Consider the following 15,562-nt stretch of genomic DNA (forward strand, 5'->3'; position numbering starts at 1 on the left):
GCTCCCAAGGACTGTGCTCAGACCAGCCTTTCAGTCTCCAACTTGTGCCTGGTCCCTTCTCGCTCCACGTACCATGCTCAAAATACAGACTAGTTCTCCCCTTTCAGCTTTTCTTTTGGTTATGTACAACCACCCCAGGTGCTCTAGCTTTTGGATCTCAGCCCCTGCTTTTTGTTTTTACATGATAAAGCAGGAGCAACATCTTAAGTAGGCTGTGATAGGAACAGTTTTCTGGCTTTCTGTTTCCTGCTGGCCCTGGTGGTCAGCCCTGGCATGCTGGGGGCAGCTGGTCTGTGGCAGGGATGGGATCCAAGGCTCAGACAGAAGCAGGGTGAGCCCAGGGCTGAGTGCTGCCAATGCGGCTGCCCAGTCAGGTACAAAAGGAGCAACCAGGACTGAGGAGGAGCGAGGAGAGGGTACGGACAGAGGGGACATCGGGTGGACAAGAAAAGTCATCTTCACCGCCTTCATCCCCTTATAGGGGAGAGGGGGCCTTCTTCCTGGGAGGAAGGGGCCGAGGCTTGCTAACCGGGTTCTTTATCCTTAGCACGAGTGGCACACATAGAGGCCCCTTGACTGAAATGAGAAGTCTTGCCATCTGCCCCTTCAGTGAATTTCCTCTATGTTGTGGTTAGACATGATAGGTTTCTGGCACCACGCTGTACCCTGCACCTTGCCTACGCCACCTCCACTACGCCAGCCATCTAAGAGCAGGGGGAGAAAGGGAGAGGGTGGGAGGAGAGAGAGGGAGAGGCAGAGAGAGGGCGCACAGCCAGCATGCATGGCACGCACAGGGAGCTATTCTCTGTAGCAGGTCTCAAGAAACACAGGCCAAGACTCTTTTCCAAACTTGTTTCCAGATCCTGTGCCCGTATGGCCACTGGGCCCCGGGGCTGGCTTGCTGATTTAGAGGACAGAATGTTCGTTAGTCCGTTGTGCTGACCTCCGTTGCTCTAAAGTCTTACCCCCAATGTAGACATTCTTTTACTAGGGCTATTAGTTTTATGGAAGATACTAGAGGCGGTCACTCCCTACTGGCAGTAAGTCCTTCACTGCTTCACTTGGGGACTGAGCCGGGTGGGACTGAGCCTGTGTGAAACAGAGCTGCTCTCTCTCCACTCACTTTCCCCTTGACCCCCACCATCCAGCTTCCCTGCATCCGGTGACTGTATACGGAAAGAAAGCTATTGTGTGTGCATTAAGCCACAACACTGCTTCTGGTTTTACATCTAAATCTCCCTTTTCCAAGATGAACATGGGACTGTGTTCCCTGTTGAATCCCTTGTTTACAGCTCTAGGCATTCGGCATCTATTTGTAGCCTGTCTGTCTGTAGAGTCAGACCTCCTAAAAGAAACTTGCCGTGCTTAATGAGACTGAGACGGAAGAACAGACAGTCGCATTCCATCCACAGCTTCTCCTCCCAGCCTCTCCCTTTCCTTGCGTGTGGGCAAATCCTCCAGCCCACTGTGTGGTACAGGGGCTCTGGGATTGCAAAGTCAGATCCCAGACTTTGCTTCCCACCTTGTCTCACCTCTGTCTCCCCAGAGTCTCCACTCCCCTTTGCCTAATTGGGTTATTGAGAAGAATTAATGAGCTAATGTTGATAAAGCATTCAGCAGGAGGGTTGGCGCAGAGCAAGTCATTCATACAACACCAGTTAGCAGGCATTGTGTGTGCTGTGGGATTCCAGTGGCCCTATTTGGGCTTCCCAACCTTCGTGCAGTCTAAATGATGCAGGCAGCATAATGACTGCTCCTCAGCAGGGGAAAGTGAGCACCAGGGAGGACAAAGTAGATTGGTCCAAGGTCACACAGATCCTTAAAGACAAAGTCAAGGCTAGAATCCAGAAGCTCTGATCCCTTTCTTATGCTCTTAATACTCAAGGCTGACACATAGCATTTATGAATCCACTTAGAAAAAGTGGGTACATTACCACTGTGTGGAGGGACCTAGAGGTTCTAGAATAAATGAACAAATGAAGGAACCGTCTAGTTCTTCCTCCATGATTCTGTGGCAAACGTGTTATGGCATGCTTACCATCTCATCTCTTCCTCCAACGTAACCAGGGGAGGCATGGTATCCCCATTTTGCAGATAAGGAAAGCAGAGGTGAGCCATGTTTCAGATTATAAACTCCATTCCTAATGGTACATTCCTGAATCGCGCTCTCAGTTCGCTCTGACTCATGAGTTGGAAGGGCAGCCCCCACCCCAATCCAGAACGAGCAGAAAGAAGCTGTGGGGAGAGGTGAGCAGAGGGACTCACAGCACGAGGTGTAATTCCTCCAGCCGGTCACGGCGATGCCCTGAGTCTGGCAGGTGCTGGCATAGTTCTGGAGCCAGCCACAGGCCGTCTGAACAGCGCCCCCATCGATGCACGAGTCGAACAGGCAGTTCTTGTAGAAGAAGGTGGGGTTGACCTTGCTGTGGCACTTGGCAAAGCCAGCGCTCTGGCTGGGGATCAGGCTGCACAGCTGCTGCACCTTGGAGAAACCCTCGACTTTGGCACAGGATGGGCAGCGGTCACCACAGCCTACCTGGCAGAAGGTGTCCCTCTTCACCCAGCTCTGCCCAAACTCATGGATGCTCAGTGCGGGCAGACCCATGGGCATCTCCAGGTCATCATCGGGGTTTCCGTTGTAGCGGCCACACAGGCCGTAGGTGCCGTTCTGCATGCTCCGGGGGATGGTGATGGACAGGAATGTCTTCCAATCATACACGACCTTCAGGCCAAAGTCAGTCTCCACCACCACGTGGAAGCCAAAGGAAAAGATGTTTATCTTCCCTTGACCCAGCTTCAGGGGCAGATAAAGCCGTTCGTCATTGACCTGTAAGAGAAGGCGGAGAGTAGAGAAGCACAGCTGCCCGGAGATTTCCCAGCTTTCCCACTTGTTAGTCTCAAGGAAGACAAATTCTCCAGGATCCCAGGTAGGCTGAATGCAGCCTTTGCATAGAGTGTTGTTTATGCCAGCCAGTTATTATTATTAGGATTTGAACAGACTTAAATGACTATCCTTTGTAAACGAATATACCTATTTATTTCAGTGCCTTTGGTTTACGTAGCATTTGTTATCCCCCAGGAGCTCAAATTGTTTTCTCCAAGGTAATGAGAGGGTAATAAGAATTCAATTAAAGTTTAGAATAAAATACCCAAACCTAGAAGTCTTGTATTTCTATTTCCAGCTCTACCACAGATTTATTTTAGGTAAGCCCCAATGTATTCAATTCTTTGGGATTTTTTTTTCCCCTCTTGGAGGATGACTTCACTTGGCAAGTCCCTGCTGGGTACACTCCTTTCTACTTGTCCGCCTCTTCTTCATCCTCCGGACTCTGCCCCTATCACCTGGCCTGTCTGACTAGGCTTAGAATAAATCATTCCTGAGCTGGGCAGGCAGAGATTATGATTTATACAACTATTTTGTTCTCCTCCTATGCTTTGGGTCAAGATCAAGTATGTGTATGCTGCCACCGACATATTCAATGCCACCTGCTGTACACTATGGTCAGCTGTACAGGTCCCATTGCTGCACACTGTGGTTGGTTGTACACGGTCCCTGGCTACACACTGTAGTTGGTTGTACACGGTCCCTGGCTGTGTATTGTGGTTGGTTGTACACGGTCCCGGCTGTGTACTGTGGTTGGTTGTACACAGTCCCTTGCTGTGTATTGTGGTTGGCTGTACACAGTCCCTGGCTGTGTACTGTGGTTGGTTGTACACGGTCCCTGTCTGTGTACTGTGGTTGGTTGTACACAGTCCCTTGCTGTGTATTGTGGTTGGTTGTACACAATCCCTGGCTGTGTATTGTGGTTGGTTGTACATGGTCCCTGTCTGTGTACTGTGGTTGGTTGTACACAATCCCTTGCTGTGTATTGTGGTTGGTTGTACACAATCCCTGGCTGTGTATTGTGGTTGGTTGTACATGGTCCCTGGCTGTGTACTGTGGTTGGTTGTACACAGTCCCTGGCTGTGTATTGTGGTTGGTTGTACACGGTCCCTGGCTGTGTATTGTGGTTGGTTGTACATGGTCCCTGTCTGTGTACTGTGGTTGGTTGTACACAATCCCTTGCTGTGTATTGTGGTTGGTTGTACACATTCCCTGGCTGTGCACTGTGGTTGGTTGTACACGGTCCCTGGCTGTGTACTGTGGTTGGTTGTACACAATCCCTGGCTGTGTATTGTGGTTGGTTGTACATGGTCCCTGGCTGTGTACTGTGGTTGGTTGTACACAGTCCCTGGCTGTGTATTGTGGTTGGTTGTACACAATCCCTGGCTGTACACTGTGGTTGGTTGTACACAGTCCCTTGCTGTGTACTGTGGATGGTTGTACACAGTCCCTGGCTGTGTATTGTGGTTGGTTGTACACAATCCCTGGCTGTGTATTGTGGTTGGCTGTACACGGTCCCTGGCTGTGTATTGTGGTTGGTTGTACACGGTGTCTGGCTGTGCACGGTGGTTGGTTGTACACGGTCACTGGTGTGTATTGTGGTTGGTTGTACACAATCCCTGGCTGTGTATTGTGGTTGGTTGTACACGGTCCCTGGCTGTGTATTGTGGTTGGTTGTACACGGTCCCTGGCTGTGTATTGTGGTTGGTTGTACACAGTCCCTTGCTGTGCACTGTGGTTGGTTGTACACAGTCCCTTGCTGTGCACTGTGGTTGGTTGTACACAGTCCCTTGCTGTGTACTGTGGTTGGTTGTACACAGTCCCTGGCTGTGTATTGTGGTTGGTTGTACACAATCCCTGGCTGTGTACTGTGGTTGGCTGTACACGGTCCCTGGCTGTGTATTGTGGTTGGTTGTACACGGTCCCTGGCTGTGTATTGTGGTTGGTTGTACACAGTCCCTGGCTGTGTACTGTGGTTGGTTGTACACGGTCCCTGGCTGTGCACTGTGGTTGGTTGTACACAGTCCCTGGCTGTGTATTGTGGTTGGCTGTACACAGTACCTGGCTGTGCACTATGGTTGTTCATACATGGCCCTGGTTCCTACCAGATCACAACCAGCCTGAGGGCAGAAACCAGGGTTTATATGTCTGCCCCCCCTTTTTCTTTGGGACTCCTAGGCAGGTGTGTGGTACAACACATCACACTTGGCACAGGTGTCCACCCACATATTTCTGAATTCAGACAACAAAGAAATCCCTTCACATCTAACTCCAGAACTGTTCTACACTTGAGCTATTCTAATCCAAATCAACCAGCCCGAGCATGGGTGAGAATCTGATGGCAAATAGAGCCTGCCAGCTCCTTGAGGCAGGCAAGACCAACAGAAGAGTTGACTTCACTGGCAGGAGACAGACGTATGTTAAAAAGTGCTCTCTGCCTGGCCTAATCTCTCTTCTAGAGACACCCTACAAAACCTACAGCCTTGCCTTATTTCTGACCCTCATTATCCTTGATTTTAATGACCGAACTGTCTCCTAATTCGTCTCCTGGATGCTCCCTCCCCTTCATTTACCTGCTCCCGCCAAGGCAACATTTACAATAACTCAATGGTGTCTCATGGATATCAAGCTTTAAAGATGCTCAGGCATCATATCAAGCAGTTGGTCCAATGCTTCAAACCCTCCCTGGGGCATGAGAACGCAACCGACCTGTCCAGCACAACCCACTCGCTCTGGCCCTGCCTCTCAGAGTCAGTCTACTTGCTTCTTCCACGCCAGCAACACCCCACAGTTTGCGGTTTCCTACATGCACATATAGGTTGAGTGATCCAGCTCCCTGTGTCCTGTGCCTGAGCTGTAAGGGGTGTCCTGTGTCCCACCCAAGCCTCCCATTCCCACTCACTTACTTCTGGGCAGGTGATCATCTTGGCCCAATGGGACCCATTTTGCCTGCAAGGTTCTGAGCCAACACTGGGGACTGCGTCTGCTGTTGGTGACTCTGGTAGTCCAGGCTGATCCCTGGCTTTGGATCAGTCCCTATGAAGCTCTCTTCCCCCAGTGCTCCTCTCACCTTCTCAAAAAGCTCCATCCCATGACAAAAAAGACTGCAGCAGCCTTATGGCTCTCATCTCTGACACCTCACCCCAACCCCTAGCCCTGACTCTCTCTCCCAGGGCTGAGGAATGGAGGAAGAAAGGGAGTCCAGGGAGAGGCCAGAGAGAAGGAGGGCTTCGTAGGGCATCTACAGCCATCCCTCAGTGTCCCCAGGAAGCCTGGTTCAAGGACTCCCATGGGTACCAAACTCCAAAGATGCTACGTTCCATCTATAAAATGGTGTTTTTATGCAGTATTGGTATATTAACTCTCTCACATTCTCCTGAAGACTTTAAATCATCTCTAGATTATTTATAATACCCAATACAATGCAATGTTATGCAAATTGCCGTGCCGTATTGTTTTAGAGAGGAATGACAAAAATCTGCTCACATCCACTGCAGAGACAGATGGAGTTGAGAGACTCTACAGATACAGAACCAGTGGGTATGGAAGGCTGGCAGTGTTGGAAGTAAGATCACACATCGGTTTCAGTAGAGCTCATCTTCAGCCGCCTCAGTCCTCACCCCCCCCACTTCACTGTCCCACCCCCGGTCAGCATGGAGGCCTCCCTTGTCGGCTAGCCCTCACCTCACTGCAGGCCAAGCAGATGTGCTCCTTCAGGTTTGAGCCTGGCTCATCTCTTCCAGGAAGCCCTTCTTGAGACCCTCAGGGGGCCAAGGCAAGTTCTGCTATCTTCTCATCATCTTCTATAAGTAACATTTTTTTCAGAGCAAAGGCATGGTTGACCCTTTTAATTTTTTTTTTCATTTTCATGTTTTATATCATTTGGCAAGAAATGCTCCTTTCTTGGCACAGGTTAGGAGCACACAAGCTCGAAGAACTAACCAGACCCAGAGGGATGCTCTCCTTTAAGGACCACCTAATTGATAGTAAGTGGGAAAGGATACTGGCTATGCAGACCCCCTCCCCCAGGCCTCTTCATTGGTCTGGACCGCGCAGTATAAGGACAGCTGTCGAGAGAGGCCATCCTGCTATGCCTGGCCAAGCATGGCTCACTTCCTGCCACTCACCCCCATGACCCCACCCGGTCTACAGATAGCATGTTTATTACTCGCTTCCTTTGGCTTAGTGGATTTTTGCATGGCTCAGGAGATGCTTGATGCCGAGAAAGGTCAGATTCATCATGGAAGGAACTTGAGTCCCCAGGAGTCATTTCTATGTCACCCTCCATTTCTGATGATCTGGGGCTCTGGGCTGTGTTCTGTCCTACACTGTATCTCCTGCTGTCATGCTAATGGTCACTATTCTTTGGACTCAGGGAGAGATGACTAATAACATCAGGAGAAAAACAAATGCAAATTGTTGACTAAGCAGATCCCATAATGCATATTAATAATTCAAACTAACTGCTAAATCTATCCCTTGAGCCTCTCAAAGGAAAAAAAAAAACAGTGCATCCTGAACTTGGTGTCGTTGTTGGGGGAAGGGGAGTTAGAAGCTGTCTACTTGCTTCAGCGAGGGCACTGAGGGCTTGTGGGTGAATGAGAAAGAAGAGCCTTGGACAAGACACCAGCTTGCCCTCCTTGACACTCATTGTTTCCCCGTTTGTGGGTGGGATATTGTCTCCTCAAAAGACATGTCAAAGCCACAACCCCTGGTATGTGACCTTTCTTTGTAAATAGTGTCTACACAGATATAATCAAGCTGAGATGAGGTCCTAGTAGATTACATGAGTCCTATATTCAATGATTAGGACCCTTGAAAGGGAGGTGTGTACACAGAAATGGAGACGCAGAGGGGCATAAGGACAAAGGGAAGGACTGGAGTTATGCTGCCATAAAGCAAAGAACAGAAGAGATGGCCTACAACCACCAAAAACTAGGAGACAGGCAGGGGATAGACTCTCCCCTAGACCTCAGAAGGAGCATAATCCTGCCATCACCTTGATGCTGAACTTTCACCTTCCAGAACTACAAGAGAGTAAGTTTCTGCTGGTTTGAGCCACCCTGTCTGTGGTGTTTTGAGACAGTAGTCTTATGAAACCAATGCATGCCTTCTCTCCATCCGTCTATGTGAGGAAGGAGTCAGCAGACTGATGCTCATAGCTCTTGACTTTAACAATGACTACATCTTATGATCCTGGGGCAGGGAGCAGGCCTGGAAGATGGATGCACCCATGAGTGGCTGAGCCCTGAATTGGAAGGAAAGAGAAACCAGGAAGAAGCTCCTGTGGAGGAGAGGGGAGGAGGGACCAGATGAAATACAGCAAGTGTTCCTGAAGTTCCAGCGATCTATATGTGCAAACTACTACGAAGACCACGTGAGACTTCCAATATTTATATACTTGAATGTTGAGGACGGGTAACACCAGGCAGAAGTACAATCGACAGCAAGCGAGGCAGGAGGGCCTATGAATAGATTATATTTTAAAGGGAAAGACAAAGTCCTGAAAGACAGAAAGGTAGAAGGGAGATAAATGTCAAAGGTGTAAGTAACTGCATGAAAATCCATAAACAAAAGGGTGGAAATATATCAGACGAGGCTTGAAGGGGAAAAGGACAAATATGACATAAGCCACATGGACACACAATGATGGATGTGTTTGTTTTAACCTATGATGAAAATGGAGTGGAGAGAATGTATTACAATGGGCAGCTTTGATTACCAAGGCGTTGGCTAGAAATCTAATGTGGCTAAAAGCTGGACTATTCCTAACTAGCCTGTTGGCCCATTCACGCTCTCAGAAAGCTCCCAGGACTATGGAAGAAAGGAGTGATGATTTGATCTCAGCCACTCAGGTGACAAGTATCTTTCAAGTGTCACTGTGGAGTGCCCTTTACTTTCATCCAACATAAAGATGAATTAGGTGGTGCTCCTGTCCTTAGGAAGCTCATGGGGAGAATGGAGAGTTAGAGTTGAAAAAAACATGCATTGTGATTAAAGGTATAATGGGCACTGCAAGAAAGCCCGAGAGGACCCACAGCTGGGCTTGTGCCCCGAAGAACAGCACGAGGAAAGGGCAGTGAGATGATTTTCTGGGTTTCTACGAAGAATGACTTCCCACTAGTGGGGAGGTGGGGAATCTCTCTCCTTGTCGCAGAGGAGTTCCCAACAAATCCCAAAGAACAAAAGAAACCAGAAAAGGTACCTGGCAGCTCTAAACGTTGGAGTTAGTTTAGTTCAGCACAGCTCAGAATGTCAAGATCAATGTCTTCAAGACACAAAGGAGTGCCCCCGGAGATGATGAATTATGTGACACAGACCCAGGAGGATCTTATCAGAAAGGCTGACGACCCCAAATTGGCACCCTTGAAAGGTCCCCACAGAGGCTGTGGGCTGGCTTGCTTGTTGTATTTTACATCCTGTTCAGACATGGCCCGGGAGGGCCAAGCCTTTCCAGTGAAAGGGAGGGGCTGCTGTCATTAAGCCATTCAAGGGGTTCACAGAATTCCTCAGCACTCTTCATGTCTTCATGGTCAAGGGGTTCTCTGAAGGTAAAAGGGTGGGAAAGGTATAATAAAAAGACCTAAAACCCAGGTGAGGAAAGAGATTGTTAGGAGAGTCCCTGCAGAACCCAGGTACTGAGAAGACTCTAGAACTCCTGGATGTGATGGGAGTCAATGGGGAGGCTAGGAAAGGTGGGGGAGTCCAGAGGCGGCGCATCCTGGTCTGATCGCAGGAGAAGGAAGAGGGCGACGAGGACAAGAGCACATCTGAGTGGCCTCGTTTGGTCAGCGATGTGGCCGCTTGCAGATGGATGTGAGGCTGGAAGGCTGAGTGACTGTCTGAAACCACGCACACTGGTTCCCAAATGAGGATTCAAATGATGGTCGTGCTTTCTCTAAAACACCCTGCTACCACGGAAATGGTGTATGTCTAGAGCTATTTCTACTCCTCGTTTGGTTCCCGTGACTTAGACAAATCATTTTTCTCTGTGTTGGGTTAATCTTGGTTGTCAGTTTGATTGGTAGATGCCTAGGAGTTTGTTGATTACATATATAAGGATACATAATATATGGATATATATAATATACAATATAGTAATTATGTATCCCATGTTATAGAACATGTGACATACAATTATATATCAAGTCTGATAGATAACATATATATCATGCATGTGTATGTAGATTGCAGACAGCCCACTCTGGCAGTGGGTTGGCTGCTGGCGCAGGACCCGTGTCCCCTGGAGTCCCTTTCCAGGTTGCGTGTGTCTTACTCACCAGCACTGTGTGTTTGTAGGCACGGAGGATCACGATGCTGTAGCCGAACACAGTCACATCCACCTGCTTGACCCACAAGGCCAGGGACGGGTCCCGGTCCTCGTTCTTGGCTGTCACGATGAACTTGGGGAAGGTGTCCGAGCTCGGTCTGTTTCCTGTTGTGCACAGGATGAGCGGGCAGCTGGACTGGAAGTCAAAGGGGTAGCCGTCAAAGGTGAGGTAGTGGCCGTAGCCGGAGATGATGCAGGAGGCGTCAGTGCGGGCCCGGCAGCCGTACAGGCCGCCCTCCTCCATGCAGAACTCATCATCCCTGCAGGGGAGGGTCTCGCAGTGGACGCTGTTGTCCGTGCCGTTGCAGTAGCAGAAGATCTGACAGTCCTGGTCCACCCAGAAGGTCTCGTTGGTGGCAAGCTGGTGCCCCTCAAAGCTGCAGCCGCACTCGCTCCGGGCAACACACTGGCTGCCCTGCAGGGCGTAGCCCTCATCGCACTGGCACCCTTCCGAGCAGCTGTCCACGCAGATGGGGCCCAGGGCCAAGGTCTCACATGTCTCGGTACACGTCATGCACTCCTCAAAGTGGCTGTTCTCTGGGCACTCCAGGGCTGAGGGTTGTCAAAGAGAAGAGGAGCTTGAGAAAGGGGTGGGGACACACACAGAGGCTTGTGCATACACAGGTGCACGTGTACAGTGGGTGCATGTGCACATGCATGGGTGTGGGTATGCATGTGTGTTCCTATTTGTGCAGCTCAGTGATCTTGGTGAAGTCACGTGATTGACGCTACTGTCTCATTTGGGCTGGTCAAAGGCCAGGTGAACCCCTCACTCACAGGCTCCTCTGGCCCACATGGCTTTCTAGGGTTATGATTCTGAATATCTGCTGCCTGCAGGCATCGGTGAGCCTTATCCCAACCACATGGACAGGCAGTCCTGTGTGGGTTGGGCCTGCCTGCATGCGGTTGTAGGTAAGTGACCCCTGTCTCTCTGTTAGTTTGATTAGTCACAATTTCTCAAGGACAGAACAGAAGATAGCAGGGCAAGATATCTGCCCATGAGTCTGTGAGGTCTAAAGATCTGAAAAGCTTCCACCATCTCTAGAAAGATGAACTCTCGCCTTTAGAACTTTCTTTGGCTGTGATACAAACTGTCATTCTTTAGTAGTGTCTCACAATCCAAGGTCATGAAGGACACTACCGAGAAATAAATTGCATGGCTATAATAGCGCGGCCCACAAGGACCCATTCAATAGTTCTGCACTGTGTACTGTAAGCCAATCTTCTTTTCCTCTGGGCTAAAGGACTCTCTCCATTTCTGTTGACTACAATACCATCCGGCTTTGGAGTTGAAGGCTAGTTCAGCAATGATTATATATGGCTGCATAGGGGGATTTTCACATTTGTCTCTAAATTATGAATGTTATAACAGTGACTGCAGGTTTATGGTGATAGCAAATAACATGACTTATTTAAATGGCTCCGGCTTTATGACTTATCGTGTTGTCTGAATTTGTCTGAAAGTCTGGAACACACAGACGTGCAGTCATAAAACTTCCCCCAGCCCCTGGAAGGACTCTGAAATTACTTAATTGGGCAGCCTGGCTCTAACCAACAGGCGGGATGGTGGGAAATGTCTGAATACAGAGGCAGTGGTTCAGAGAGGATGGTGCTTCTGGTTCTCAGGGGTTGCCCAATCCAAGCCCCCTTCCGCAGGACCCCAACCACATTAACCCCTTCGTGCCTGGAGACCTGAATGATCAAGTATGCTCGGCCCCTCTACCCAGACCCAAGCACACGGATGTGATCCCTGGCTCTCTGCTCAAGGAAGCCACATTCTAAGTGGCCATGTTGGCCCAATCTCTCTCTAGAAATATCCTCAGGAGAGCTTCCTCCACTCCACTGGCCCGGGGGAAGGAGCCATCACCAGTGCTGTTCACCAGGTTCCGTCCCCCGCTGTGCTCCGCCGCAGCACAAAGACAATTCCACTGCTCTGCCCCCCCAGACATGAGCCAGTCATCCAGAAGGATGGCCTGCCAACAACACAGATTTGGTACGGCAAGACTCAGCAGTTCCACACCACGAATGAAAGACAACCGGAAAGCTGGGTGTGCAGCAGGAGAGAAAAGCTGGAGGTTGGGCAAGGAATGCAGAGAGACCAACTTGGGGAGATGTAGCCGTCAACAGAAATGACCTGAAGCCCGCTCTAGGATTCGTGTCACCTGCCGGGGTGGGTGAGGTTCAGAAGTGACAGCCACCGAGCTCTCCCTATGTACTCTTTGGGTTTCCCAAGCTCAGGAATTCTAAAAAGTGTGTGTGTGTGTGTGTGTGTGTGTGTGTGTGTGTGTGTGTGTGTGTGTGTGAGTGTGTGTGTGTGTGTGTGTGTGTGTGTGTGTGAGTTCTTAATTCTGTTGAAAAGACTACAAGCAAAGCAAAAATACAGCAAGTGCAATGGGTTCCCCTGGCCAGATGCTGGTATATATGAAGGCCCTCAGCAATAGGAAAGAGAGCTTCTTAGAGCAAAGGCTAAAAGCAGCCTGGGGAGAGAAGGTTACAAGATGAAGACAGAGCATCTCATTTCATCAGTAAGTGCTCAAAAGGATAGAAGCATTACAAAAGGATACAGGAGCCTGCTTCTAGGTATGCCCACAAGTCAGGGTTGGAACCATTGTAATGCCAAAAGTAATTAACAAGTGTAATATGAAATATGAGTCATTAAAATGGGCTCTGTGTTCACGAATTGATGGTAAGAGAGAAGAGACCTAGAGAGAGGAGTGGATGGTTCGAAGGGTCGATGGGTAGACAGATGGGAGAGGATGGGGGAGGGCTCTTAGCTATAGTGGAGCAATGCTATTCACTGGGGGGAGAATTGGAAGGCTGTCCACTTGTAACCACAGCACAACATAGGCAAGCAAAACCCGGCAAAGAGTGCCGAAGGGAGGTGCTGATGAGGAGCAGGGTGTTCACATGGTCTCAATCTGCTTGCAAGGGCAAACACACTGAGGGCCACTGGACCAGGCCTTGCCAGAGGCCAATGTGAACCTCACGCTAGGGGGCGCTGAGCGCAGGAGTCCACACAGGCTGGGATCCCAGGAGAAAGCCACCCCGGACCTGTGCAGGTCCCTGGGCGGGATGGGCAGAGGAGGCGTGGTCAGGAGGAAACGTCAAATCCAAATGGAGGGTCCTCTGGACCGCAGTCATCCTCAAAAATGTCCATGGCATGAAAGACAAAGGGAAGGGAAGGAACTGCCCCAGATTAAAGGAGTAAAGATACACACGTGACAATGAAATGTGTCAACAGGCAGTTTTAGACTAAATGGGTACTAAGGCCTCCCCCTACCAAAGTAAAAGCCATAAAGAGCATTACAGAGCCAACTGACCACATTAGAATATGGGTGTAAAACGGCTGTATCAGTTGAAAGTTTCTCAACATTGATAACTATGCTGTGGTTATTATGCAAGCAGATGTCTTTACTCTGAACACACGCTGAAAGGTAGGGGTAAAGGAGTGCTTTCGTTTGGATCTTAAAGTGCACTCCCAAGGGTAAAGTGCTGCTCCGCAGCATGTGCTGTTGGGAGGTGCTGGAGCTTTAATAAGGCGGAGAGGGCAGTCTTTCTGTCATTGGTCATTGCAGCTGTCTGTGAAGGAGACACTGGGGTTGCAGTGGGACCTCCTCTCTCATTCAGGAAGGGAAGAAGGGCTTTTCTTTCTCCTCTGCTCTTCACTGTGATATGTTGCTTTGTCACCACCCCAAACCAACAGGGCCCATCAACCATGACCTGGAGCCAGCCATGCACCAAAGGAAGCCCTTTTCTCTTAGGAAGTGGATTACCTCCGTAGTTTGTGATAGCAATGGGGCATGGTGGATGCAAGTCACCGAGAGAGAGAGAGAGAGAGAGAGAGAGAGAGAGAGAGAGAGAGAGAGAGAGAGAGAGAGAGAGAGAGGAGGAGAGAGGAGGGAATCAAAAGAGGGCAAAATGTAGGAGCATTGACCCGAGTGTAGGTTGAGTGCTTTGGGGGAAGACCCAACATGTTCACCCTCTGGGCCCCTTCCTCCCCCTGGGCTGCTCCTGATAAGCCAGTGTGTGTAGTGTCTTGTCTTTTCTAGTGACTATGAGTACTGTGATGGACTCTGGGGACAAAATGAAGAGCCAGGGCTGTGGAACTGTCTTAACAGTCCCTGTCCGCTTTGTCCCCCAGGGACTGGTGTTCACCTCCACACCCTGAAACACAGGCTCCTGATCAGCACTTCTTATCAGAATGAGGGGATTCCTTCTTCTCTGACAAAGGAGCAGATGCCTACTGAGCTGTCGCTGGACAGAACATCCGTGCCCTGGACTAGATAAAACCACAGGTCAGTAGGGTGGCTAACTGACTTGCAATTTAAAGAAAAGTATTGTGTAGGAATGGAAATGAAGGCAAGAAAGAGCGAGGTTCTGGGTGATGGACCCCCTTCAGGACACAGTGTACCCTTTGAGCTTGTACCCCCCCCAGGAAGAGACGTCCCGAGTAAGAAGATGAGGTGAGCCATGCCCCCCCACTCCCCACCTTTCCCTTGCTGCAGCCTCAACTTACGGCAGAAGTCGTACGTCCTCCAGGGGCCCACCTCCACATCGGCATTCTTGCACGCGCCGGCGTACCGCGCCACCGAGTCGCAGAGCTCCGACTCGTTGCCTCCACTCTGGCACAGGCGGAAGAGGCAGGTGCGGTAGTAGGCGGTGACGTTGACCACCCCATGGCACTCTAGGAAGGAGCTGTTGGAGGGGTCGTTGATGATGCCGCACCGGGAGCGGCTCCGGTAGAACTTGAGCAGCTCCGAGTCGTTGTTGCAGGCCTTCAGCAGGTCCCCGCATTCCCCGTTGCAGATTTCCTCGAACGTGGTCCAGCTCTCGAGGAACACAGCCAGGTTGTCGGTGCACCTGCCGGTGGGCAGGCAGAACTCGTCACTGGCATTGGCGTTGAAGAAGCCACACAGGCCCCCGGTGCAGTTGAAGTACGCGGTGGACAGGCGGATGTACAGCAGACCTGCGTCTGAGTACTGGACGGTCACCACGCCTTTGGACTCCACTGTTGTGCTGTTTCTGTTGCGATAAATCTCTAGCTTCCCCGAAGGATGGAAAAAGGGCAATTCCACTTCCTGGCTGTTCAGCTGGAAACAAATCAAAGCACCATCAGCAAGCACAGAAGCAAACCAAGGACCCAGGCCAGAAGAAAAATCCAGAAGCTGCTGGACACCGGAAACTGTGGGCAGATAACTGCTTATTCATGGGCTCGTCCTTCCTTCCTTCCTCCCTCCCTCCCTCCCTCCCTCCCTCCCTTCCTTCCTTCCTTCCTTCCTTCCTTCCTTCCTTCCTTCCTTCCTTCCTTCCTCCCTCCCTCCCTCCCTCCCTTCCTCTCTCTGTCTCTT

The 15,562-nt window shown here is 50.3% G+C and overlaps 1 protein-coding gene across 2 annotated transcripts in view; it reads right to left on the reverse strand.

The window, feature by feature from the left end:
- Positions 1–15,562, reverse strand: part of LOC138810290 (alpha-tectorin) — a 68,417-nt gene that overhangs the window by 27,028 nt on the left and 25,827 nt on the right. For both annotated transcript variants that reach the window (XM_069997398.1, XM_069997399.1), the window contains exons 9-11: positions 14,731–15,304; positions 10,165–10,766; positions 2,266–2,827 (exon numbers count right to left, since the gene is read on the reverse strand). In XM_069997398.1, coding sequence (XP_069853499.1) covers positions 2,266–2,827; positions 10,165–10,766; positions 14,731–15,304 — 1,738 coding nt within the window. The remainder of the gene's footprint in view (positions 1–2,265; positions 2,828–10,164; positions 10,767–14,730; positions 15,305–15,562) is intronic.

This window comes from Dipodomys merriami, unplaced genomic scaffold, assembly GCF_024711535.1.
Source record: "Dipodomys merriami isolate MVZ:Mamm:240054 unplaced genomic scaffold, mDipMer1.0.p SCAF_103, whole genome shotgun sequence".
Lineage (NCBI taxonomy): Eukaryota > Metazoa > Chordata > Mammalia > Rodentia > Heteromyidae > Dipodomys > Dipodomys merriami.